General features: G+C 48.5%; 1 protein-coding gene across 5 annotated transcripts in view; it reads right to left on the bottom strand.

The window, feature by feature from the left end:
- PLXNA4 (plexin A4) overlaps positions 1–27,236 on the bottom strand; it is a 460,615-nt gene that overhangs the window by 225,459 nt on the left and 207,920 nt on the right. For all 5 annotated transcript variants that reach the window (XM_075081683.1, XM_075081685.1, XM_075081687.1 and 2 more), the window contains one exon: positions 6,396–6,527. In XM_075081683.1, the coding sequence (XP_074937784.1) occupies positions 6,396–6,527 (132 nt within the window). The remainder of the gene's footprint in view (positions 1–6,395; positions 6,528–27,236) is intronic.

Raw genomic sequence — 27,236 nt, forward strand, 5'->3', positions numbered from 1 at the left:
AAATGCAAAGGAGAGCGGAGTTCAGCCTCTGATACTGCTGAGGGCGATGAGTGGTATTTTAGGGGCAGGAAAGAACAGTCAAAGAGAACAAAAGTTGCCTTTGCTGCCAACCAGGATTACACTCATTGCTTGCTGGAGATTTACTGAACTCTAGTAACTGTTCTTCCCTGTTTTGTGCAGGACTGCCCAAGGGCAGGGTAGCTGGGCAATGAAATGGGCAGTTTGGAGGCCTCTTTTAAGGATTTAGAGAGAGCCTAACATGACACGTCTTTGCAAAGAGAATGTGCATTTCAACTCTTGACTTGGGCCTCTTAGAAGCTCTGATGACCCTGATCTTGCCTAGGATGTCAGTCTGGTCTAGGAGCAGCCAATTAGTCCAAGGAAGAGACTAGGCTTCCTTCGACACTCAGCCTTCCTTCCTGGCTTTCAGAAGTTGAACAGTAGAGTCCTGCAGGAGACCTGACCATCCCCAAAGAGCAGGTCTGTACAGAGTGGTCATCACCTTTCATACCATGCACAGTAGCCCCTTCTACAAGATGACAGTCAATATTCCAAGAACCTCCAAGACAGCAGAGTCGTATGACATAAATCTGCAACAACAGTGCAAAAATTTACAGTTTATGGGTGTCTCTGCTGCTTTTAAATCCTCAGGTCAAAAAGTCACACTTAGTAGACAATCTCAGCTTTCCATTTTCAAACAAGATCATTTCTGTCTTTTCTGATTTTGGATCAATGATGAAAAACATAGTCCACATGCAACCTGATGGCTCATAAACAAACAAATGCAAATTAAAAGGAAAAACTCTTGAGTTATTTTTAAAGCTTGTGATCCTGAGCCAGTGTTTCTGGGGACAGCCTCAAACTGACAATCCCCTGGAAACAGCCACTCCAAACCTAGGAGTTAATGCTAATTGAAATCTTGAGCGAAGACCACATTTGAAGAAATTAAGCTATAATTAAGTGAAGTTATTAATGATTACTTTAACTAATTGCTATGATAACATAAGCAGCAGACAAGATTTTAATCACTGGTCATGAAATCAGAAGTAAACTAACCAGTCACCACCTCTTCCTTTGCAGCTAATTTGCACACAATAATTCTGTTGCAGGTAGTGACTCAGCGGCAAAGTGAAGAAGAATAAATCTCAGGAGACAAATAGGTATAAGCCTTCCCCATTTTAATGAGAAACAGACACAGAAAGTCCAAAAAGACCCTGTCAGCATGATTTGTGATACTGTTACTTAATTTTTACCAAATGTGGTTTCTGCCATGCGTTAGCTGGGCTGCATATTTATTTGATATTTCATTGGCGAAGTTTGAAAAAGCCCCCAAAATACCTATCTGCTTCTGGTATGCATGACCCTACCAGTCTCACCCTCAACATACTGTAATGGTTTAGGGAATATAGCACTGCGCAGATGTGATTTATTCTCAGATCATGGATGACAACTTCCCGCTGCAGCGTGAAGCTGACTCACCTGTACAAAACAAACCCGCCTGCACAGAGAGGTACAGCAAATCTCCTTCTCTGAGTAAAATGTAGGGTTACTCATAAACTGTTTGCAGTACAGAGTCTTCCCTAACCATTAGTAAACCAAAAGTAGGAGGCAGCTCGAAGCCTTGGGATTTTAATAATACAAAGTTGGGGCCTCTTGCTGTTTGCCTTCTGGTTTTTGAGCCTTTAAGTTCATTTTCTTTAACTCTTCCCTTTGATCCCTCTATATCAAAGGGAAGAGCTGAGATTTTTACATCTTGGAGATGCTTCCAGGTGCTGTGTCAGCTTTGCAAGACACACCTAAAGCTGGGAGAGACCGAGGAGTCCAACATGCTGAAACAGATATTTAGGGGGTGATGGACCTGACCTTCCAAATACTAGTCCAAAGCCACAACAGGAAAATAAGCATCCTGCACCTCCTGACACCTAGAGCGGGGCTACATGTGCATGTCAACTGTTAAGCATCCAGGAGGCAAGGAGGCATGGTCAGCCAGCAGTGTGGTGGCAGCTGGAAACGGAGAGAGCAAAGGAACTGGGGTGCCAGGACTAGAGGAGTGACAGAAAAGCAAGTGCAGGTCCATAAATGAGAGGAGAGGGCCACAGAGAGGGATGGGATCAGAGAGAGAGGCAGGGACAGTGAGGAAGGGGTGAAAGAGATCTTAACCCTCGCAGAGAGCTCCAGGGAGCTTGTAGGCTCAGGCTTCTCATTTGGTAGGAGAAAGAAAACCAGAGAAAGGGTTAGAGGAGGAAGAGGCACCTAAGGAGGCATGTGCAAGTGTGATAAGGAGCAGAGGATGTGCAGAGACACTGCAGGCCTCCTTCCCCTGCTCCTCCAGCAGCATTTCACGTCTGCCTTTCATCCCCTTAGGTCAGTGTGTGAGGCAGAGGGCTCTCCAGTGCCTGCACACCAGAAACAAAGAAGGAAAAAGAAACTGCCTGAGCCTCCAATGTACCCATATCCCCATGATCGAGAGGGAACATCTCAACACAGGGACAAGTGGCATTCAGACAGATAAGTGAGCGAATTACACCTCCGTGCAGCTCCCTCCCTGCCTCCGCTGCACAAGACCCTCTGCTCGGCATGAAACACCGTCTGGCTTGTAACTCACTTGGAGACTTTGTGAAGGTCGGAGCGAAATGTCAGATCTCCTGATAAAGCATGACAGGTCCCATGCGTTCACCAGTCCTTCCCTACTCTTTTGACAGGGGCTCGAAGCACACATTCGCACTTGAAACCCGTGTTTGGCCACACCTCTGTGAAATAAGGGGATCTTCATATACCATGTCTCCGGGTTTTGGTGACAAATCTTCTCTCCTTCATTTGATCAGTCTCCCTATAAAATGCGTATTTATATATAGTGGAGCCCCTCTGATTGTGCAAAGTTGCTGCACCCTGCTCCTGAGGGCACGGCATGTCTGATAGCGCCGACAAGTGACACTTGTCACCTCTCAACGTTCACAGGAGCTGCAAGGGAGGACCTGTTTCAGGCACAGAGCACAGAGCTGAGCAGGGGTCCCCGCTCCCCTTGGAGCCCAGGGAGGCCAGCTCCAGATGAAAAGTCCCATGTGCAGCCCAAGGACCCCCCAGTGCACTGAGGAAAGTGCTCCCACGCAGAAGCTGACGTTAAAAAGGCCAGGATCTATATATTTTTTTGACAGCATGAGAAACCCTCTTCTTCTAGCCAGGTTTATTGCAACAGCTCTTTGAAGGTGTTTCAAGTTAAAGGTTGCCTTGCCGAGCTGAGTCTTAATACCTCATTGCCCACCATTGGGGCATGGCAAAAGCAACACTTGCTGGGACAAGCTGGAGAAACTGGCTTTATATCTGGGGATTCCATTCCCGTTGAGGACTGGTCAGTGATGAAGCTGAGCCTGGCAAAACTGCTTTTATTGGAGCAGCTACACACCCAACAGAACCACTCATCTCCAGGGCACAGCCAGGGCTGAGCCCAGCAGGTGGAGGGAGGAGAAACCTCCTCCATCCCCAAGGACAGGAGCAGCCCTGGTGCCTGCCTGCCTTTGAAAAGGTCAGGTCAAACCATCACCCTCTTGTCCCTCACTTCCACAGACCTCACAATACCAGGGGTTTCCTGTGGGCAGCGAAAACCTCTGATAAGTCAGAGCTTCATCCATTTCTGAAAAGAACTGTGCTACATGGCTTGTACAGTGGATGGGCTGTATCCCCCCCAAGGCCAGCCTGCACTCCTCCACGCTGTTCAGAGTCCTGCCTCCAGCGAAGGCAAACCCCTGTGCCCGCTCTCAGCCACCAAGGCCCTACAAATGTTAATTCATTCGAGCACCCGAAGTGTGTTATATCACAAGCACACAGAGAACAACCGTTCTGCTGTGACAGCAGCACTGTCATTCGCGTTGCTCGCTACTTCACAGATTAAATCGGATGGGCAGAGGCTTCTGTAGCATTGAGCCTTTCACATAATCAGATCAGATTTTAAATAATAATACTTCATACCTTTTTCACTAACCTCTCTTATACAGACACCCTTGGGCTTCAAAGATGGGTGGGGGGAGACGGTCAAATAAACCGCAGGGCTCCTGGATTCTCTATGGGGCTCCACCAACAAATTGTGGTCCTAAAAAACCTGCTTAAGCTTCTGCTTCAGAATAGCCAACAGCAAAATAAGTCTGCTCATGTTGTAATGGTCAGCGAAGTACAAGTAGTCAAAAAACCAGAAAAAATATGTTCTTGGAAGTTTCTGGAGGAAAAACAAGTTGCTTATCTTGTTCCAGATCTAATTTTTTTTAAGGAAGTGAGTGAGTGAGTGAACAGTTGTCCCATTGCCATCTCCTAGAGAGAATTAGGACAGCTCCTGGGTGTGTTACAAGACTACCCAGCCCAAAGGAGCCAAATGCATAGTCTCTGTAAATCTGAAGGGCTGTACAAAGCCAGTGGTGGTATCTGAGGTGACCTGTTGTCAAATGGACCTGCGCAAAAAGGACACTGAGCAAATCTGAAGTCAGTGCATTGATTATTGGCATATTATCATGCTTAAGGGCTTTGACCATGCAGGGAGCCCCATTCTGCTCCAAGGAAAGAAAGGATCCACAGAATAAAAGGATGAGAAAGAGGAGCAGTGTCTTGACCAAAGTCTCACAGGAGCTCATAGACATCACCAGCTTCCCATCTCATCCCAACAGGTGAGTGGGACTGTTTTCACTTTAGTACTGGAGGTGACATCCCATTCTTGCCCAGTATGGAGCAGAAGAGAAAACAAGCCCAGCTCTGTCATCATGTCATTTTTCCTAAGTTATCATCATCTAGCAGCTTATTTAATAAAGACAAATGTACAGAGTTTCTCCCCTCCCCACTCGTAATTTGAGGTATCAATATCCATAGCTCAGGGAGAGAGTCGGAGATATCAGAGACACAAAATATGTAAAGTAAAATTATTCAAGCAGAAGAAATGACAGTCATAGAATGGAAACTATAACCCCCAACTTTGCATGGGGAGAGGGGTAGCCAGCCTGCCACATCTGAGATCCTGGACCACAGCAACCCTGCAAACACCTCCCTCCAAAAACTGTATATATCTCTGCTTATGGGCCAGGGCAAAACTTCTCCTAGCTTAGGTAAAGGCTAATAATTTCATTGTTAGACACAGCCCGGAAAACAGCCACCTGAAAAGGGTATGAGGGGGGTCTATAAAATCATGGCAGGTGAAGAGGGAACAATTATTCACTGTTGCTTTTTTTTAAGGCAGGAATTAGAGGATGGTAAAACTGCCACGAGGGTGGGTCAGACAAGGGGACATTGTGGCCCATCTCCATCCTGGAGACTGCGGACTGTTGGCAAGTGCGGCGCAGTGCTGTCAGAGGGTCAGAGCACAACACACAACATCAGTGGGAGATTTGGTGTTAGGCAACTGGGTGATACTGGAAAGAAACCACACTGCTTTGAAAGTGCTATAGGAATGTGTGCTCCCAAGCAAGACATCCTCCAGGCAACTGATGAAGGCAATGAGCATATCAAGCCGGTGTTTTATGTTTGGTGTCACTTATGTGATCCAAGGTCAGGTGGGTAATACTTGCCTAATGAAACATTGAACCTTGATGTATGAGTGAACACGTCACGCTCAGACCAGTGGTCTCCAGTTGAACGGAAGCTGCACTGGAGGGCACCTGCCATCACCCTACCAAAATACCTCATTGCTCCCTTTTGCCTGTGGATCTAAAGCTCTTCACAAGCACTCATGAATCAACCAGTTACGATCTTTCAAGCCCCTGCATGTCCACAAGACTAATTATGTACAATTAATTTCTTCATGCAAAACTATTTCCTCCTTCCGTCCCAAGCCGCAAACTTCCTAAGGGCAAGCACTCTGCTGGAATCAGCTGGGCTTCCATGTCGAACACCCACATTGGTCCTTCCCTGGAGTCTAGCTGGTAGTCTTTTCAGTAATAATACTAATAGCACACAGGAACATCACACTAAACTTGACCTGCACCCTGGCAGGCAGCATCCTACATTGTCTCAAAGAGGCTCCAGCTTCTCCAAATACTCCAGCTGGAGCCAAATGATTCAGCGTTACACTTACCCATATCTGTGGCAGATGTAGCCACAGGCTGAACGTGGATGGAGAGCAATGTGGTATGCAGCAGACGCAGTAGCAACTCCTTGTCATGTAGCCAGTAGGACGCATACTGCATAAGGCACTGCTGGGGGTGGCTTCTGCTCCCTTAGTTCTTTGCCTCTGGCCCCTCAAAAATTGCATCAGTGTATAAATACAATGGTTTCTCAGCATGAAAAATTATGAGATCAACAGTGGGGCACATCTTTGTAGCAACTGTGTTCACTATCAGAACTTCATATGCAATCCTGACGTCCATAGCGTGATCACGCTAAAAGCTTTCAGAGAACCATTGACTGATGAAATTCCTTACCTGCTTCTCAGACATGATGTAGAGGTGTTCATGATCCACTGAGAAGGCCATATCCCGTAATATGGGGCCAGCATCCACCACCTGCACAATCTCATACTCCAGCGTGTTCTTGGTGGTGCCATCCACACGGATCTACAGAGCAAAACCAAAAACAGAGAGAGAACATGAGTATTCTGCCTCCTTCTGTGGCAACTGTAGAATAATCACTGGAGAAATGCATTGTGATCCAGGTCTTTTGGACAACAACCGCTATCATAACAAAGTGAATTTTTCCACTGCTTCCTCACTTAAAGGATAAAGCGGGTTTAACTGCTTCTGCTGGTCCCATCAACACAAGAGCACTGTAGCACAATCCAGAGCCTGCTCGCTTTTAGCTGGCGCTATCACTGTGTTACTGTCATTGCCTGGACAAATCTACCGAGCTGAAAATGATGGCGCAAAGGGCAGAATTTGTGGTGATGATGAGCAAAAGATAAAAAAAAAGCCCACACGAGAGTCTGCAGGACTGACTCACTCAAATGCTAGTCAGACAATATTATTGTTCTTACTGCTAATATTCCATGGGGCAATATATTATTGCAGGGCGTACAATACAACACAGACTATTTCTCTTGTTGATTACATATATCAGATATTGAAATCAGTCCTGCACAAATATGGCGCCTTATGATTCCAGCCACATCTCATAACAGGGTGTCACTTAGGAACATCAATAACAGGAATTATGAGGAGGAACCAGACGCACAGTCCCAGTCTACCCCTGACAGTGACCCAGCGGTACAGAAGGAAATGCACAAAGCAACAGATTTTTCTTTACCTGTCAAAAAACAATCTCTAGAGATCAGGCTCAAAAGCAGCTGGACAAGGTTTGTAATCCCTGTCAATACTATAATCACAATTCAGGATAATCTAGCTATCCACAGGAGTGTCAGGTCCTTCTGGATCTTGTGAGGCTCTGTACTTCATCAAACCCCGTGGCTGCGTGTTTCAGAGATATGTCCACGTTCCTTATCTCCCTTGCTCTGTTTTCAACGTGTTGCCTTTCAGAAAGTCTGCTATCCTGCAGCAACACAACCATTACAGTACCCTTCCCTAGAAGAAACAAAGTTGTACTACGTCTGCTTCGTGCTCCACATCATGATCCCCCTACCTTCCTGTCCAAAGGCAGAGCAAAGGCTCCCAGTCCCTGGTTTGCACTTGTGCACTTTGATAGCTGAGCAAAAAGCACCCTTCCCACCCAAAGGAAATAACAAGTCATGGAGAAATTATGGCATCAAGACCCATTCCCACTGTTTGCTGGCACAGTCAGGAGCTTGTTCCTTCTGTATCGACCTTTCAGCCAAGAAACTGAGCCTAAATCTTCTATATTGGAGAGGCAAAGAGAAAGGAAAAGAGGGAATGACAAAGGGTCTGGAAAGCCTGTATGATCAAAGGGAAGCAATGATATACAGATTCTTATCTTTGTCCTTCCTCAGTCTCCCCACCTGCTGTATGACAACAAAGAAATCTTATTCCCCCAGGAAAGACAGGGGAAATGAGTCAGAGAGGAGTGTCATGGTTTTGGCTGGGATAGAGTTAATTTTCTTCACTGTAGCTGGTACAGTGCTGTCTTTTGGATTTAATATGAGAATAATGTTGATGGCACACTCATGTTTTAGTTGTTGCTGAGCAGTGCTTACACTAGTCAAGGACTTTCCCAGCTTCCCGTGCTCTGCCGGGGGCACAAGAAGCCGGGAGGGGAGGGGGCACAGCCAAGAGAGCTGATCCAAACTAGCCAGAGGGATATTCCATATCATATGATATCATGCCCAGTATGTTAACTGGGAGGGGCTGGCTGGGGGAAGCAGCGATAGTGGCTTGGGGACTGGTGGCATCGGTCAGCAGGTGGTGATCCTGTGCATCACTTGGTCCCCCTTCCTTCCCTGGGTTTCACATCTCTCTCACATTATTTTTCTATTATTATTATTATTATTATTATTATTATTATTATTATTATTATTATTATTAAAGTGTTCTTATCTCAACCCATGAGTTTTCTTACTTTTGCTCTTCCGATTCTTTCCCCCATCCCACTGGGGAGGGGGGAGGGAGCGAGCGGCTGCGTGGGGCTTAGTTGTTGACTGGGGCTGAACCACAACAGGAGTTAGAGGGGCTCCCTGTGACAGCAAAGGGTGTGAAGGGTGCTCAGGGATGCTCAGAGCCTACGTGCTATCAGTCAGCCTCTGCAGAAGCGGGTGCATGTGTGGGCATTGGCTGTTGGGCTGGTCAAACGACACTGGAGGATTAGCTGTTAGTTTGTCATGTTGATGAATTTGGTGATGACAGCAACACAGTCTGCAGCCTCGACACACAAAGAGGTCAAGGCCTGAAGGCCAGCCCCGAGCATCCATGACTTCCACTGGCTCTGACTGCCTGGGAGGAAAGGGCTCCTCATGTCCATGGTCCCTAATGGGTGAATTCAGCTCCTCAGAGTCTCTTCTTGAAAGTGGACACTGATGTGATTCACCCAGGAGGTCAAGAGCAAAGAGACCAACGGGATCAGGATGAGTCATTCCCCTTAGGACAGACAGGAGAAAGGAAGGAGACAGAAAGGGCTGGAGGTTGGGAACCACAGGAGTCTCCCTGCTGGGGCTCTGCCCAGGGTAGCTCCCCTGGCAGGAGCCTTTCCTAGTTCCCACAGAGACTTCCCTGCACCAAGTTCTCACTCTCAGGGAGCGGTCGCTGAGCTTTGTCTGCTGTTTCAGCTCTGCCTCCCTCCTCAGTCCCTTGCGGGTGCTCGTCCCTGTCAGAGGGCTGCAGAAAATCCTCGCTCTCTCTTCTGATCACCGTGCTAAACAAACCTTACATCTTTGCTGTTTCGACCTTGATTTTTCAGCATCGTCAGGGTCAGATCTGTAGGCCACTAGATATGTAAGCAGCCAATTATCACCCCAGGGCTCAGTCACTGTCCCCAGCCTTTGCCAGGCCCCATTAAAGGAGAAGGAGCTCAGAGATGGAAGAGGCAGGCTGCAGAAATAGTTGTCTGGAGTTAACAAACCGCGCAGACGGGAGGGCCCCCAGGGATCTCCCCTATGCATTTGGTGCAGGTAAAAGATTGCAGAGGTTTCACACCAGGAAAACAGAGATACTTAGAAGTGATTTAACAGCTATTGCTAGCCTAATTGCCTGCAAAATCATTATTTTGCAGAGGGGGAGGGAGGGAGGAACAGGGCTTGTTCCACTGTACATGTGGAAAACACACAAATGCACTCATGCACACACACGCAACAACTGTAAGTGCAGAAACCTCTTTCTCTCTCATTAGAGCTAGCAGATAAGTAAAAAGGAAATTTAGAAGAAGGCCAGAAAGTCTGACAGGTGTTCACCCACGCTGCACGGACGGTGCAAGCCCCGTGCCAGCAAAGAGGTGATTATCATAGCTTGCATCCAGAAGTCTGGCCCTTAACTCAGGCCACCCCTTTACCTGTCTTAACCTCTGGTTTTCTTATGTTTGACCCCAGGCATGGAGCCCAGAGGTTCTCCACCTTTTCTGCACATTCTTCTTAGTCCTGAGCATCAAAAAAACACAACAGCAATTTCTCTTAGAGATTTCTTCCTGGTTCCCAGGTACCCACTAGATCTAGGGCATCTGGGTTAGCAAAAAATATCAAAAGAAGAGCCTGTGACGGGGAAATGAGAAGATTCTCATCAAAGCCTGCAAGTGATCACCACTAAACTCAGGGACACAGATACAATCTCTGCTCAGAAAGCTCCCCAAGTTGCCAATTGCAGGGAATTTGAAGCACATACCAGCAGTTTGCTCTGCTCCTGCTCTTTGCCAGCATCAGCCACAAGCCCCATGTGGAGCTGGAGTGCTGGGATAGACAGAGTTTTCTCCTGACTAAAGTATGGGTATTCTTATATTCAAGATGTTATTAGGCTGTGGGATTAGAGCCTGACTGTCAGTCCAGTGAGGATTTCTCCCTGAAACTGCCTGTGAACCATGAGCACGTCTGCAAGGCAAGAGGGAGGGGAGCAAGAAGCAATAGGGAGGGCCATACATGAGTCCCAAAATGCTCAGTCCACAACAACCACCACTGCCAGATGTGGGCACACTCCTCCACAAACACGCTCATCACCTCCACCCCAGGAATACCTGTTCCTACTACCTACCTGCCTACCCTGGTCAACCACAAGCTCCTTGGACCACAAGATGCTCCACTCAGCACCCCAAGCCCCCTTGCCCTCCTTGAATCCAGCACACATGTGCAGAGCTCCAGGGGACCAACACGCTCAGGCTGCACATTAATCCTGCTTCCTGGAAGGCTGTACTCACTGGCCTTCGTTTTGCAAAGCGGGCTGCTATTAAAACATCACCATGATGCTTCCTGAAGGTCAACTACCAGGGGACCTATTCTGGCAGCTGTTTGGTTTTTTTTTGTCTGAACATTATCTAGGTCTGGCTGTTTATTTACATCCACTGAAGTATCAGACAATAAATATCCTCTCCCAGTAGCAAACAGATACTTGCACTCGAATGTTCTGGCTAGCGCTGACTTCAAAATTATCTCCTTAATGAGCAAACAACACCATTAATCTTTAAAGACACAGGCTCTGGCCTTCCCTGAGCTCACACCCTGGTCATGCCTAGCCCTACAGGCACCCTGGCAAGAAGCCCACGGATCCAGTAGATGAAAGAAGGTAAAAGATACCTTCCGTCACTCAACCGGTGCTTTTCAGCATTATCTGGGTCTCCCCAGCTGCCTTGTGGTCCACAGAAGGGTGATGCTTGAGCACAGTCTCCCAGGCAAGCTGGTGGCAGATGCCTCAATCACACTTCTAAGGGAGAAATGCATTGGGATCATGCGGTTATTGAAAAGAGGGACACAATAAAACCCTCCAAATCATGGATATGGACTCAAAAGGGTCAGAGAAAATCAGCGGGGTTGGAGGACAAAGAAGGAAGTGGTGCTAGCAAAAACTTAGTCTTGTTGCCTGGAGATGAACCAAGATCATGGCAAAAAGCAAATATTTTTAAGCTCACCAGAGCAACAGACACACCTGCCTTCCAGACTGGAGCATCGATCCTGTCCCGTGCTCTGAGAGGACCACACACCTCTGTTAGCACGTTATTCCTCCTCTAAGCTGGATGAGGATGGTCTCTTTTGGAAAGCCTCATTGTGCAGATGGGGGTGAGAAAGAGGGAAAGTGACTGAACGTGCCAGCAGCAGAGCTGGGAAAAGCTCTCCCAAACTGTGTATTTACATTCGCAAATAGCACAGTGTAAAAGGCGTTATCTGTAAAGGGACACTCTTTCTGCTAAAATCCAACATCCATACTAGATGTGCTTCAGGAGCTTTACTTCAGACCCATCAAAGCCTGATCCCGTAGACTGAATCAGTGTTTGGAGCACATTAACATCATCCAGTTTCTCTTTATCCAAGAAAAATCCAGTTCATACACTTTAAGACTGCTCTGCTATATGAATCACAGCAAATTAAGCATGGACAACTGATTATCTTCAGAATTGTCTTCAGTCTCACTTCAAAGGCACACTCCTGAACCAGGACTCCTGCTACAACCTTACCTCTATTTTATTGTCCCAACAGCTTGGACTGGTCACTGGCAGCAAAATAATGGAGCTTTTCCACTGTGTCAATTGAGCTCAGCTGTTTCCTACTCTTCTAAAACCATCACCTCCTGCCCAGAGCATCACTCCTGGCCCAACAGAGTCCAAATGAAATCCCCTCCATTAACTCCTTTGTATAAAGCACTTGAAACCCATCCAGGACTCCTGAGTGTGCGGTCGGGAGCAGGATCATGATGGCCGGCCAGGCAGACAGCAGGAGCAGACGCTGGTTGGATGATAGCAATTACAAATAATTAAATGAATAACTAAGTGGAAGAGGAACTGGTGAACCATGGCTCACTTAGCCAACCCGTCCCTCCCGACCACTCTTCTTTTGTGCAGCGTCAGCAGCCCCCGGGCTGATGAATTTAAAAGAAATTCATCATTGCTGGCCCCAATGCTTCCAGCCAACGCTCCAGCAGCTCCTGCTCAAGTCATGCTGGTGGCTTATTTTGGCCATGAAATTACCCCAGATCCCAGGGGAGGTGAGTAGGTGGCTGCAAGAAGATTGCAAGAGTGGATTTCAAAGACAAAGCCCTACAGGTCACGGAATCCATCCCTGTTGTGTCCTCCTGGCTGCAAGGGAGCAAACACAGCTGTGGCACTGCCTCTGAAAGGAGAAATATTTTGGGGCAGGGGAAGCCAGACCTGGCAGGACAATCTCTGTTCTCTCCATATCTCGAGGCATCCCTCTTTTGTCCTCCCTGCCTTTCCTTCTCCCAGGGCTTCTCACTGAAATCACCATCATTATTTCTCAGTATTGGATTAAGGATCTGCAAACCTCATTTCCAGGAGATCCAAGCAGCCCTGGAGCCCAGCACATCAATCCAGGCTGCTCTGAGCAGTGCCCAGCCACAGCCTTACGACTGCACAGGGGCCTCTAATACTTCATTGCTTTTCCAATATCCGTTCCTCCCTGTTTTATGAACCTAATGTTCCCCAGTGGATGCTGGGACTGCTGGCTGCTGTTCCTGGCATGGCGCAGGGGCAAACACACAACAGACAGTGTATGATCTAATGTCAGGCCGTTATGATGATCGTCTATTTCTGTTTTTCCATTGATTTGGGTTGCATGATGTAGCTCTATTGATCTGAGCAAAGACGGAGAAGGAGCTGGTGACACTCCATGCTCCTCCTATTTCCCTCCGTTTTGGTGTGTGTTTTCCAGTCGAATAATCTGTTCTAATTTTCCTAAAGCCTATTAACAGGAGATCAATTTCTAATAAAACACGGCATTTCAATAGCCCCGTCTATCTACCGATCCAAAGGCCTTTAGGAACACTAATTGAAAAAGCAAGGGGTGAGGTATCTCCTTCTCATGCCTAATAGTCAGCAGCCCTCTCTCTTCTCTTGTACAGATGTTTTAAGGTGCTGCTTGCATGGACGATGCCAGCCCATCCAAATACAGATCAGAGAGCACCTTCAACCATACGGAGAGCAGGATCCTGGAAAACCAGGTATTTAATCTTCTCAGCTCTCATGCTTTCAATGCTATCCAGTCCCCAGTGTGTCATGATGGCAGTCACTCTCACCAGAAGTGATGTTAGCTGATCCGGAGAGGAGAGAAGAGTAAACCCCAGCCTTTTGCTTCCAAGGGAGACCCACATCCTAAAGTTGCAAGTGCCCTCCAGCTTTTACCCTGGCAAGGCTTACCTCTAAAACTCTGTCCCAAGCTCATCAGTGTCTGTGTGATCACTCGTCCAATTACATCCACAGACCCAAAGCTGTACACACAAAAATACCCCTGCAGAAGGCACCTACAGGCACAGCATGCTCGCTCCGTACAATGCATAGGTACACCTGAGCGCACACATCTGCTCCACACAACAGGAGCGACAGCAAAGCGGATTAGTCTTGCAATCCCTTCAGGTTCCTGGTTTACATTTCTTTTGTCCAGGAGACCTAAATCTTGTGCTTAGGAAGGAAGCAAGACGTATTTGCTACAGTATTGCAACAGCCAAGGAAAATGGTTCTTTCCCCCCTTCTCCACCCACACGGTTCCCAAGGCCTTTTTTTTTTAAAAAAAAAAACACAACCAAAAATAGGATTTTCAAGAAAACAGCTTCTCTAGAATACCTCCAGCTAATCCCTATCATCCGCAGGCATTGCACTGTAATCTTCCCTCGGCACGCCCTCAGCCAGGCTCTGGCAGAGAGCATGGGTGGCTGCACTGGGCAGGGCCACGGGGTCTAATCCCTGCAGCAGAGTCACCCACTGACCTCTCGTGTAATCCAGCCAGGCTGCAAAATTAGGTCAAACAGAGACAAGCCTAACTGCTGGATAGGAGCTCTCTCTTGCAGGGCGAGCGTAGCACTCTGAGGCAGACGAGGATTCCTCTTATTTCAGCAGGGCCAGGAGAAAGTTGGGACAAGATGCTGATGGCCATCTCTTTTCGGTTCATGGCATAGGTGCTTTGGTTTCATGGTGGGTCAGTGTTACAGCAGATCAAGCATGCAGTGATGTGGGATATGCTGCAATGAACCTTCTGGTTTGAGCCAGAGGGTTCTGCAAGCCAGGAGACGAACTCCTAGCTGGCAGAGGTCCCCTTTCTTTCATAGTCCTCGGTACCTGACTACTGTGCCATACCACTGTGGTTCCCCACCGACTTTTAGAGCAAGAGATACTCCCGGCTGCAATGGATTTACAATCTAAAATAGACATAAATAAAAGACCAGCCTTTCATTCTGGGCTTGGACAGCACCTAGAACAGTGTCTTTATGACCGCTGCTCCCACTACTATAAAAGTAATAATTACAGCTTGAAGTGTCACCAACTAGGCTGTACCTGAACTGCAGGGCTCACCCCAAAATGAAACAGCTACAGAGCTGGAAACAGAGGGACAGGGAAGGAGATGACCGGGTCCTTCCTCTCCCTCACCAGGGAGAGCATGTCAGGTGAGTGCAGCTTTCACATTCATGAGCCAATTGACAGATTACATCATTTTTGAAAGCACGGTTTACACACGCTCCCCTGGTGCTCCCTGATTGATAAATTAGACACTCATGAGCCACGTGCTAATCAATGCAAATCATTAGTTCGTAACAACACAAGGCAAGCTCGGCAGAGCTCATTTTTCAAGGTAATGGCCTGCCAAGTGATCAGCGTTCAGCAGCGAGCCCTGCCAGGCGATCTATTAACAGGCTGCTGGCACTCACCTATGGCACGGGGCTGAGGCCTTTGCTGTCCAGTCCTCACCAAGGATGGGGCTGTGCTGCTCAGTGCAAGAGCCAGAGCCCTGGACCTGCTATCCCTCCTCCTTCCTCTCCATAAGGCATCACAGATCCTGGCCCTTGCCCGGGCTCTGCTGACAGTGGCCACCTTGGTCCCAGACATCTGGGGTGCACGTGCTCTCACTGCCCACAAACACTTGTTCCCCACTTAACCCAACCCTGCGACTTAAAATAAAAGTAATTTGAGACTGAAAAATTGTACTTTGCCCTCTATCAGTGGAAAAGGAAGCAGGGCACTCAGTCCTAGGAAGGGTCGTGCTGACAGCGGTGGCATCTCTAAGAGCTGATGTCTGCGTCAGGAATGGGCTTGCCCAAAAGAAGAGGCCATCTGAACACTCTAGCCACCAGATTTTACATCCAAACATTTGGCTTCAGGCTTTTACAAGTGTTGCTCAGCTGAGTGAGTAGTTTGGGAGAATGAAACTACACCTGGGAAAGACCTGTCAATACTGACCTTTCTGCCAGAGCAAAGGGAGGGCAGGAGCATGCTCTTTCCCCAAAGAAGCCTGTAAAGTGTCTCCTTCTCAAGCTCTGCAGGATTTCAATCCCGCTGGCAACAGAGCAGAGTCTCTTGGTCCATGGGTTGCTTTATCAGACACACATCCTACCACAGGTGCTCTATAAAACAGCTCCAGGTCCTCCATGGAGAATAAGGGTTCTCTGTTTGATTTTCCCAGAGGTAAAGTTCAGTGTTCTCTTCTGATACGTCATGGAGTTGTTCCAGTTTTCCAGGATGCAGGAGTTCAGATGTACATAAAGCCACTGGCCACGGCAGGAAAGGTACAGATCTCCAGGCGCTTTCATTTCTCCCAAACTGGTGGAATTTCATTTACATTTCAGGGAGGGGACAGCTATTTTTTAAACATTTACCCTGTTACTTCCACCAGTCCTGTTTCTTCATAAACAGAATGGAAATAGCTGCTTTTAGTCAGAGTGGGTTTTAATTGAGATTAAGGGAACAACAGTGCAAAAAGAAAAAAAAGTATGAAAATTAAACTTTTACATACAAGAGCGCGGGTGGCAACCCATGAGGTGCATAACCCAAAATGCTTGCCTAACTCTGGTCAGCTCTTAAGCAGGGGTCAAACTGCAGATCAAAACAATTCAGACAAGTAGCACTACCAGAAAGGCTCAAAGCTCTGCGTGCTTTTGGTTCAGAAATACCCAGAAGCATAGCGTGTGTGTGAACGGGACTGACCCGAGACAAAGATATCAACATAGTTGGACTTGGAGTAGAAATCCTTACATGGAACTGCTCAGAAATTGAGACAGATAGTACTATGGGATGATATGAGGACAGATGGATTGCAACATGGGCTGGATCATGAATACAAGTCCTTTATAAGTGTCTGTTCATGCAGCTGAGAGACCAGATTCCTCCCAGAGATGAGCTCATCCCACCACGCCGGGAACGCGGTGACCTGGAGGGTTGGGAGCCCCACGGCGGGGGGTGCGGAGCAGCACCACAAAGGGCCTTTTGACTGCGGCCAGACGGGGTGAGCTTTGAGACACCCACAGATCCTCATGACAGCGTCACTTGAGAGGAAGCCAGCTGCCCTTTGACAACGGGAGGCATGCACGCATGCGGACACCCGCACACCCACATGGACACATGGGCAGGAGAGCACACAGATGGACATGGGCAGCAGAGCACACATCAACACCGTGGCATGCAATAGGGTGGGAATATTCGAGCAGGCAGGGTGTGGAGGCACCCAGCAACATATGCACGTGTGTGTGCGCACAGCCTCCCCACCGAGGCTCATCTGCCCGGACGGAGGATGTGCTCACCAACACACCACGGGGTCTTGGTCATGAGCAAGGGGACGTGGGGTGATGTAAAGATGATCACAGGGATGCACCGAGTGTATATTCACACACAGCAGAGTCAGGGATGGGAGCACATGTGGACAGCACAGGCATCCCTGCTCCCTGTAGCAGAAAACACAGGGAATCTGCTCTGAATATGGGCATTTACACACACCTCTGGTGGCGCGGTGCCCTGTGCAGCTCCAGGCATCAGCGAGGGCAACAAGCTCAATCATAGCCTGTCACATTCAATCTTGGAGATATACAGATGCATTTGCAATTTCCCTTTGCAGCGTATCAGAGGCAGAGTAAAGCTCCTGCTCTGCTGAGGATTTGGGCACTTTCGCTGCTTTCTCTAGAGAAAACAAATCAAAATTCATATCCCAGAGATTATATCACTGGTCAAGTAAGATTCTCTGTTCTTGCACTGATATTTGTGTCAGGTACTGGTGCTAAATGACTAGAGAGATGCAGAGAACGATGGGCTGTGAGTGCATAACTGAAAACAGAAATCTGGGGGCCGGAGCTGTTTGCTCGCTCCTTTGCTAAGAGCTACGAGCTGGATGGGTGGATGGAGTCATGGCTTGGAAACAATTCCTGTCAGCAATGAGGGGACTCGTTATCTCCAAGGCCAGGGGAAAGGGGAACCTGAAAGAGAAGCTTTCCAAAGAAATCAGCCAGCCCAGACTTGCTGTCCAGTCCTTTTTGTCAGTTGACATCCCTGGGGCTAAGGTCAAGATAATGAGGTCCCACATATCTCTGGGCCCCAGCCCCACTGACAGGGTTATGCTCTGCAAAGGTTATTGTAATTCAGTTGCTGACTCTTTCAGCTCCTGGGTTTCTCAATGCCAAGGTGACCTATTAAGAACTTAATATGAGATAAAAAACATCCCTTCAAGCATTTCTAACCTTCATAATCTATGTTTATCCACAGAGGGGGTGAAAAAAAAGAGAGAAGGAGTGAATGCTTATCTTCCAATATTGTCTCAGATAAAAGGGAAGTACCATCTGGGGACAAAGCTCCACAATTTCCCTTCTTCCCCTTTCACGCAAGCAGCCAGAAAACTGATCCAGCATTGAAACAGTGGGTGAGGTCTCTTCCATTCACCTCTCATAGACTGATCCTCCACCGAAGGCTGCTCTCATCTGCCAATCCACAAATGGTTCCTCTGCTTTTGTCTCTGATGTCTGACCAAGGAACATGAACCTTGAACTGCAGACCAGCCTTAGCACAGGCCACCTTTCTCACCAGCCAGTCCCAAATCACAGGATCACAGAATCCCAGGCTGGAAGGGACCTCAGGGACCATCTAGTCCAACCTTTCTAGGAAGAGCACAGGCTAGACAAGATGGCCCAGCACCCTGTTCATTCAACTCTTGAAGGTGTCCAACGTGGCCGAGTCAACCCCTTCCCTGGGGAGATTATTCCAATGGTGACTGTCCTCACTGTGAAAAATTTCCCTCTGGTGTCCAATCGGAATCTCCCCAAGAGCAACTTGTGTCCATCCCCCTTGTCCTCTCCATGGGACTCCTTGTAAAAAGGGAGTCTCCATCTTCTTTGTAGCTCCCCTTAAGTACTGGTACATGGGGATGAGATCCATACTGAGCCTCCTTTTCTCAAGGCTGAGCAAACCCAGCTCTCCCAGCCTAGCCTCGTATGGCAGCTTCCCAGTCCTTTGATTGTCTTGGTGGCCCTTCTCTGGGCCCCTTCCAGCCCATCCACATCCTTTTTGTACAGTGGGGACCAGAACTGCACACAGTGCTCCAGGTGTGGCCTGACAAGCGCTGAGTAGAGCGGGATAATGACTGCTTTATCTCTGCTGGCGATGCCCTTTTTGATGCAACCCAGCATCCCGTTGGCCTTCTTGAGTAGCAGTGGCCCCAGCAAGTGCCACCTCTTCCACCAGCCAACCACCAAGACCAAATCCTTCAGCAGCCATCTCTGCTCAGCTGAGTCTCAGAGGCCTTCACCTTCCAAAGGCTTCCTCTCATCTCCCACCAGCCAGTCCCTCATTAGTGACCCAAAGGCATCTCTCTTGCTTTCTTTCACCAGGCAATTTGTTGATCCTTTCCAACAACAGTTGGCTGGGGGTTGGACTAGATGACCTCTAAAGGTCCCTTCCAATCTAAACCATTCTATGATTCACCTGCAGTCTCCAGCACTGAGCTACAAGATGTTTCTAATAACTACTGAATGGAGAGACAGCCGCCCCGCCAAACCCCTGCAGAAAAGACCACGCCAAACACGTCCCTGCTCAGTTGCTCCCTCTCCATCTCCTCAGTCCCTCCTGAAGGGGCCACCAACAACCTCAGCTTGTGGCAGCTTCCACATGGCCCTATGCACTCTATGCAGCCACTTCATCAATTTTGTCCCCCTAGGATCCCCAAAACATCCAGCCACCTGTGCCCTCACAGGAATGCAGCCGCTTCTGGGGATGCCACATGACCAAATGTGAACGGCAGGAGGAGAGCATTAGCAGCCATGGCCCTTGCTCCACCTCCGCTAAGAGAGTAAAGAGAGGGGAGCGTAGGGGCTCTCAGCTGTGGGGAAGGGGGGTGAAGGGCACTAGGATATAAAGGGGATGTGCAATGAGAGAGAGGAAAAATGGTCCCAAGCCCAGAGAGCAAAACCCTGCTCCCCCATGGTGAAAACATGGGGTCAAGTCCAGTGTGGTGAATTACATCAGAGGTCACTGGATATGGAGCAGCGGAGAAGTGCATCAGCAGTTGTCTTTCCTAGCAACCTCCTTTGCACAGCCTCTTACTCCAGCCTGAGCTGGGCACATGGAACGCTCTCTATTCCCCTTCATCCTCTTATTTGTCTCCAAGGTTAGAGCAAGGGACTTAGAAAAATCAGAATCTTAAACCATAGCTGAGCTATGAACTGGCCATATGTCTTTAGAGATGTCACCTACCCTGTCAGTGCTTCAGTCTCCACATTTTTCACTGGAACACCTATGGATTGGATGATTTTTAGGGAACAGCTTCTGCAGGAAATGTTAAATGGTGGTTGCTGAGGTATGAAGTATAGTCTTAAAAAACACCACTGAAGTATCATGCATCACCGCATCCATCAGCTCAGAGAGTGACATGGGGGAAAAGAGCATATTGTATGATCACACACCCATGGCTCTCAGATCATTATTAGGGACACTTCCAGAGAGGGCTGGGGAGAGTAAAAATTGATTGGCATTGGAAATCTTCAAATGAAAACTATTGTAGAAGTGAAGTAATTATTACCTCCAATCGCGTAAGAACAGCACGTATCTCCAGACCCTTAATCACAGGAGTTTCTCGTACATCAATCAAAATTAGCCAAATCTGTATTTAAAGCTCATGACTGAATTATCTAAAAGTAATTCAAATGTATTTCAAAATAACAGTGTAGCAGGCACATTTTTAATGCCGGTAAATCACCAGCCAGGACCATCAGTGGAAAGTCTCTGTGTACAAAGAGACACAAGGTGGAAATGCAGTGGTTGAGGACAGCAGGGAGTGATTTCCTCCCAGCCAAGCACACCCCAGAGTCTGCAGAGCATCGGCCGAGGTCTGTGGGAGGGGAGCTGACCACCCCACAGAGGAAACAGAGCCCCCCGCGTACACTTAAAAGGATTAGGAGGTCTGCTGGGAACTGTCCTAAAGGAGCTGTATGGCACAGAGGGCAAGGCACAAGGCACGATCAAGAGAGAATTAAGAGAGCCAGAGGGATTTAGCAGGCGAGTACTGACATATTATTCCACTTAGGCAGAGGCAGGGGACTCCTGGGAGAGGAGAAAGGCTGCCTGAGCCATTCAGGTTGGGGACTGGCTGTTGGGCTGGGAATCAGATCCTAGATCAAGCTGTTGGGGAGTTTAAGCTGCCCCATCAAAGGAGTTAGAATGGCTTTCATGAGTCTAACAGGATCCTGTAGCATGAACCAGCCCGAAAAATCTCTCGCCCAACAGAACTGCAGGTGAAATATGAAATGTAAGGACATTTAGAAGGCAGAGAGCCTGGAAAAGCTGAGCGCAAACAAGGCCCTGATGGACCATCACTAGGGATGCTTAGCGCAAACAAGGCCCTGATGGACCATCACTAGGGATGCTTTGGCTGAGCCAAGTGGTGCACAAGGACCACAGCCCAGCAGGGAAGTCAGAGCAGAGCTAAGAAGAGGCACTGTCCTTCCAACAGGCCCAACCTGCAGGTCTGCAACTCACTTGGTGCCCCATAACTTCCCGCAGACCCTTTATTTACTTTTGTAAATACCAGAGCAATGTCCTGTCCGAGGCAAGACAGCTAGTTACTTTTCTTCTAATGCAAGGGATTGAGATGTCTGAGCTCTAAATGTAGCATCCCATAAGGAGTTGCAGGGGTCCTCTATCCTCTAAAGGTTTGTGGCTTGTTATTTACCTACATAGCTCATTACCTCTGTACAAGCCGCTCATACCTAGCCACATAATAACTAATAAACTGCCTGCAAACTCCTGGGGACAAAGTGAAGCATTCCTGGGGTGGTCGTTAGCAGAGTCGAAACCGTACCCCAGACGCTACTGCTGCAGTTGCGTGCCTGGATAGCAAAATTTGGGAAAAAGCTCAGGACTGCTTCCCAGAGACGCGCTCACTGCTGTGTTTCAGATCCCTGGGGTGCCCAAATAGGATCTTCCCCCGCTACCTTGAACATGTCAAGCAAGGCAGGGAGCATGCAGCAAACCCAGCTGAACCTTTGATGATGGGAAGGGGATGGAAGAATAGCCTGGGCATGATCTTCTTGTGTCTCCATAGCCCTCACCTATCTCCCACGGGCCTGGGAGAGAGAGCAAGAGCATGTCACTCATGGGAGATGAGAGATCACTTTCCTCTGGGACCTCGAGGTAACCCAGGCAATGAAACTCTACCCACAGCCATTTTGACATAAGGTCATGGTGCAAGACAAAGCAAGGTCAGGAGTTCAGTGTCAATACAACAAGTGCCAGTCGTGACACAAAAGACTCAGGGATCAGATATACCTACTGAACGCTGCTTGGGAGGGAGGATATTGAGATGCATAATTACTCCCCCTTTCATCTGTACTGCTCTTCCCCCCAGTTCACAGGCTCTCCTGGCTTTGTCCTTGCACAGGTTGCCTCCGATGGGTCCTAGCCAAGGTACCCCTCCATAGCCACACAGCACAGATGGTGCTACAGCAGCTGAACAATGAGATATATAAAAGCTTAACCCCCCACCCCTTTCACCGAAGCAATGGCTAGGGCTTCATAAGAAACACTCCTACGAGCAACCAGCTACCTCTGTGGTCACCACCAGCTTTGTGCTGGAGTAATTCAATGAGGTTACGCCAGATTTACACACCAGTAGCAGTAAGGACTCTGGAGGAACTAGGGCGGACTGGTGACTGCAAAAAAAGAAACAGGACCTCACACCTCCCAAGTAGGAGCAATTCCTTTTCCTTGAAGTCCTGCCAGAGTGGGTTAGTGCTGGTGTGTGATATTCCCAAATTTTAGGGTGTCACTTAGTGAAATTCCAAGTAAGGGAGATATAACATAGGTTTCGAAGTACACACTTATCTTCATCCAAACAACAGCTTGAAACACCTGCAGTATTGAGGATTTGCTTGAAAACAGACCCCTTACTGGAATTACCACTTGCTCGCTCTTTCCCAAAGCTTGATCTCCTTTTGAGCGAAAGCCTTCCATGTTTCCGAGGCTTTGCTGTGGTGAAGTTAGATCAGTTTCGTGAAACCGAAACAAAACGCAGTAACCTCAGGTTTGGAGATCTTCGCACTCCCCTGAGGATATTTCACAGAGCCCTGAGGAAACAGATCTACAAGGGCCTGGAGCTCACTTGTTTTCTTCTCTCTCTACAGACCTCCCTCATAAGACAGAAGTAGAGAAAAAAAGGCTTTTTAATAGTAACTTAACCAACCCTTTCCAGGTTGCATCCAGGGTTTTCTTGGTCCATGGGAGACGGTGAAAAAAGGAGGCAAGTGGCAATGCCTGTGTGGCCAGTGCAAAAGGAGGAGGAAGGAGAAGGGGTTGGGAATGGGACCAATTATTTTTGGTCACTTCTAGCCCAGAATGTACCTTTTTGGCCGAAGCTTCGCTCCGTGTGCAGCAGATGGCGCAGCTGCAGTAGCTGTCCCACTGCCACCCACTGTCACCACGCCAGCCCCAGGGCAATCTGAAAGGGCATCCCTCACTAGCTGGTGGTCTCATCCTGACCTTTTTTGGCTGGGTCCTTCACTGTACGGCCCCCAGCACTGGATTTCAGCGCTCTCAGAGCAGTTTACAGTGATGAAAGCAGGCCCCAAAGAGGGGGAACACATCCACAGGGGTGTGCAGAAGGCACAGCTCCATCACACAGAGATGGATTTGCCATAAAACCCCACATCGGTGCCTCCTGGGACAGTGGCATCATTCACAGCCCTGAACACAGCCTGAGCCCTCCAGCCCTCCTTGGGATGTTTAAAACAGGGCGAGACAAGGGACAGGCAACAAAACGGGCCGCGGGGAGCAATCCTGCGTTGGCTCAGGTGCTTCATTTCCACACCAGGAGGGAAGAGCCATGTCTCCGGCGCAGGGCTCCCCTCCGCAGGCAATGCCAGTCTGGGTGATGGAGACCAGAACCCGACCAGCTGCCCCAGGAGCCAAGAGCCGACCCCCTCCTGCCGCCCGCACCCTTCTGGGCCCAGCTGCATTCATCAGAGCAGACTGGCGCTTCTCATCATGGCTGTAATAGTTCCCACTGGGCTACTATTTCTGTCCGGGAGTGACAGAGGAAGGCAGTGTGAAGCCTTTATTTTTGGGACTCCAGGCTATCTTTGCAGGCTTTGTGGTTTAAAGGGACATGCCTGCTCCCTTTATGACAATCGGCTGCTTCTTCTCTCATCTTCAAAGGCTAAAGCTAAAACTTATTACACTGCTAATTTTGTCCTGGGCCAACAACTCCGTCCTACCCCTTCGCGTTGAGAAGCAGAGCAGAGATGATTGTGCCTCTCTTTTTTCTTATTTGTTCTCTTTCTCTGCTTTTGTTATGCTCTCTTGGAGGAGGACTAGATGGTTGTTTATAAAAGGGAGAAACTTGTGTTTGTACACAGATCTCTTGGCAGTTGGGGAAAAAATACAGAGGGCAAAATATTATTCTGCGTGGAGGCATCTTGGCAGTTGGTGGCAAACAAATTATGAGAGGAGGGACATGGAGCAGGAAGGGGAAAGAGTTAAAGAAGTCTTTTTGGTCAGGAGGTGGCCATGTCCTATAGCTTTGTTTGCAGTTGCCTTCCCCCACCCATCCCCCAGACTGGGAGCTCTTCAAAGCTTCTTGCCCTCTGCCCATGGCCTTGGGCGCCGAGCAGGGACAGCCACAAGCAGGCTGCCAGCCAGCCAGCTGCCACCTTTGTCCCTGTGGCAGCACTAAAAGACACAGCTGGGAAGCATCTGGGGGATTTGTTTCTCTTTTTTTTCTTCTTCCGAGAACAATCGTTTATTTCTTTTTCCTTGAAACACATTTTTTCAAACCCAGATTTGCCCAACCCTTCTGTGACAGTCACTGCATTTCTCCCCGGCAGCCACAGGGTGTCAGCAGCTATATGGAGTGGGTCCCCTATAGGAATCCCAACTCCCTGAGACGTCCCAGCACTGCAGCTTTGGGGTGGGTCTCATCCTGCCCTGTCCCCCCGTCAGAGTTTCCAATGAGCAAAGGAGAGGCTTGTCCCAAGCCCCCAGCACACTGGCACAGGAATTCGGGGATTTTAGGGCAGGTGAAGTCAGTTCTTCCCCAGGGGAGAAATGATCCAAAATGCTCCACAAGCTGGTGGCATGTCCTGACACAGGAGGGCTTTGAGAGGCAGCTGGGGCTCTGGGAGAGGAAAAAAACCCACAGGTGACAGGGGTGACAACGAGATGGGCTAAATTTCCAAATTCCTGTGTTTCTGAAGGTCTGAAGCCAACTCGTAGGAAATATTAGCAAGGGGACTTCAGTGGGATTGGGGACAGCCAGTTCAGACCCCAAACACCAACTTTACAGCCCCATTAGTGCAGTAGTTGTGTGTTACTAACCAGCAACGAAGAGCTTTGCCATGTCCCACCCATGAGTTAAAAACTGCCCTTCACCTTTCCAGCTTCACCTGGGGAGGGAAGCAGCAGTGAAAAGCCCCGAGTCCGTGGGCACAGCCAACAGTAATCCCTGGTGTCTGAGAGGAACATCAGGAAGCACAAGGGGTTGAGTCCTGTGCCAGTCCCACGAGTGCCCTTTGCTGTCGCTCATCCCCTTCTGTGCCTTGAGTGTCCCATCTGTAAAATGGCAACAGTGAAATCTCCCTTCCTTGCGGAGTCTGAGCAGCATGGGGAAGGAGTTGCGTTGCGGATGGAGCAACGTGGCAGAAACCCTTCAGGTCCTGTGTTTCTCACAACAATGTTCCCATCTACGCCCCAAACCATGACAAAACAAGGTGCTACTTCTAGTAACTCAGCTCAAAGCAGGATATTTCAGATGCACAGACTGAGGAGGTGCAAACTAAACCAACTGGAAAACAAATAGGATGAGGAGTGAGCATCCCTGCTCTGTCTGGCTCCAAAGATGTCTTGCTGTCACCAGTCACCTGCGTGCCTTCCAGGCGTGCACTAAATGTGGGATTCATCTTGTTTAACATGGTCTTCCTGAAATTTAGACATCTTTCCTAATGAGTCAGGCAGGCTTCCCCTCTAGTCAATGGAAAGAGACAGGTTTCACCACAGGGTGATTTGTGCCATCGTAAATAGGTGTCTCAGGCAGGTGGAGTGAATTGCTTTCTGGAGATGCCAGTCTCTCTCCATTATCTATAAAAGGCAACGCATTTAGACTCAATGCTGATGACCAGCATTAGGTGAGACAAATTTCAGCCTGAGTGACTGTCTGGCATCTCTCACAGATGGGCCATTCACCCTTTCCTTGCTGTCCATGTGGCATAAGGTGTGTGGATGGCTTATTACAGAAGTGCTTCATTTTGAGGACAGTGTTTGTTTGCCCAGCATGTCATATTGCAAGAAGAGGGTTGGAGAACTGTACTTTGGTTTGTGTCTAGCTTGCGATGCTATGCTATTACACAATTATGAACCAACTCCTGCAGAGCTAGAAGAGCTGCAGACATAGAGCTGTCTCTTCTTTTAGATGAGCAGAAAATGGGCCACTGGGCAGCTTGCAGGTAAGAGCTAACAGAGTTTGCCATTAGTAGGAAGCAAAGGACTTGCGACCACCATCCTTGTTACGTGCATACATGCCTCGTCTGAGTTGGACCTTCTCATGGATTCATGGTTTCCCAGTTATTTCACACTGCCGCTGTACAGCAAGGCAGGCAATGCACAGTATATCAAGAGTAAAAAGAATCTGTTAGTCAATTGGGAGTGGTAAGAGTGCTCATAGACTGCTCAGACAAACCTATGTTGAGTGTATGCCTTTAACCAGAGAAGTTGTGTCATATACTCTGTACTCTCTAAAGTCACCTCCACCTTTTCTGTGTTGAGCTTCAGCCTTGAGAAGCTTGTGACAAGTACAGAGGCATCTTATTCATATATGATGAAGGATGTAGCCAGCTCCGCAGTGTTGGAATTGGTTCTGTGAAATCATACAGGCTCATCTGTAGCTCATGGATCTTTGAAACCCAATGGGGTCACTTTTTAAAACTTAAACCCATTTGCAGGCCCCATGACCCTGGTTCCTGCACTTTATGGTTGGAAATAAGTTACCACAGGCAAGTGTAAATACGGGTTTAGGTATAAAAGCACATTAATCAGCCATGAAGGAACCTGGAAGAACGTGGTTATGGCCAGGTTCCTTGCTGCCCTGGTCAACACCAAGTGCTGTACTATGCTTGGTTAGAAGGTATTTTTGGCAGTGCCTGTTAAAAAGCATTGGGTCTGCCCATCATTTCCCAGGAGGGTCTGCTTCATCTACACGCAAATGCCTTACGCAGGGCAGCTTTGTCCAGTTCCCCTTGGGGACCTCTCCCCACGCTTGTCAATGCTTTTCTCAAGATCAACATGTACTCAATAACAGTTTGGATCCCTGATGCAACACTTAGCAGTGGGTAAAGGACACCTTTCTGCACCCAACCAGCACCGAGCTCCCCCGTCTCTCTGCAGCAGTCCAAAAAATCCAAGCAAAGCACCTTCTGCCTTATGCTGTCCTGTCAAGTTCCTCCCGCTGGGGACCATTTCCAGCATCACTTGCAGAAACGGCGCGTACCAGG

Source organism: Phalacrocorax aristotelis, chromosome 1, assembly GCF_949628215.1.
Source record: "Phalacrocorax aristotelis chromosome 1, bGulAri2.1, whole genome shotgun sequence".
In the NCBI taxonomy this organism is placed as follows: Eukaryota; Metazoa; Chordata; class Aves; order Suliformes; family Phalacrocoracidae; genus Phalacrocorax; species Phalacrocorax aristotelis.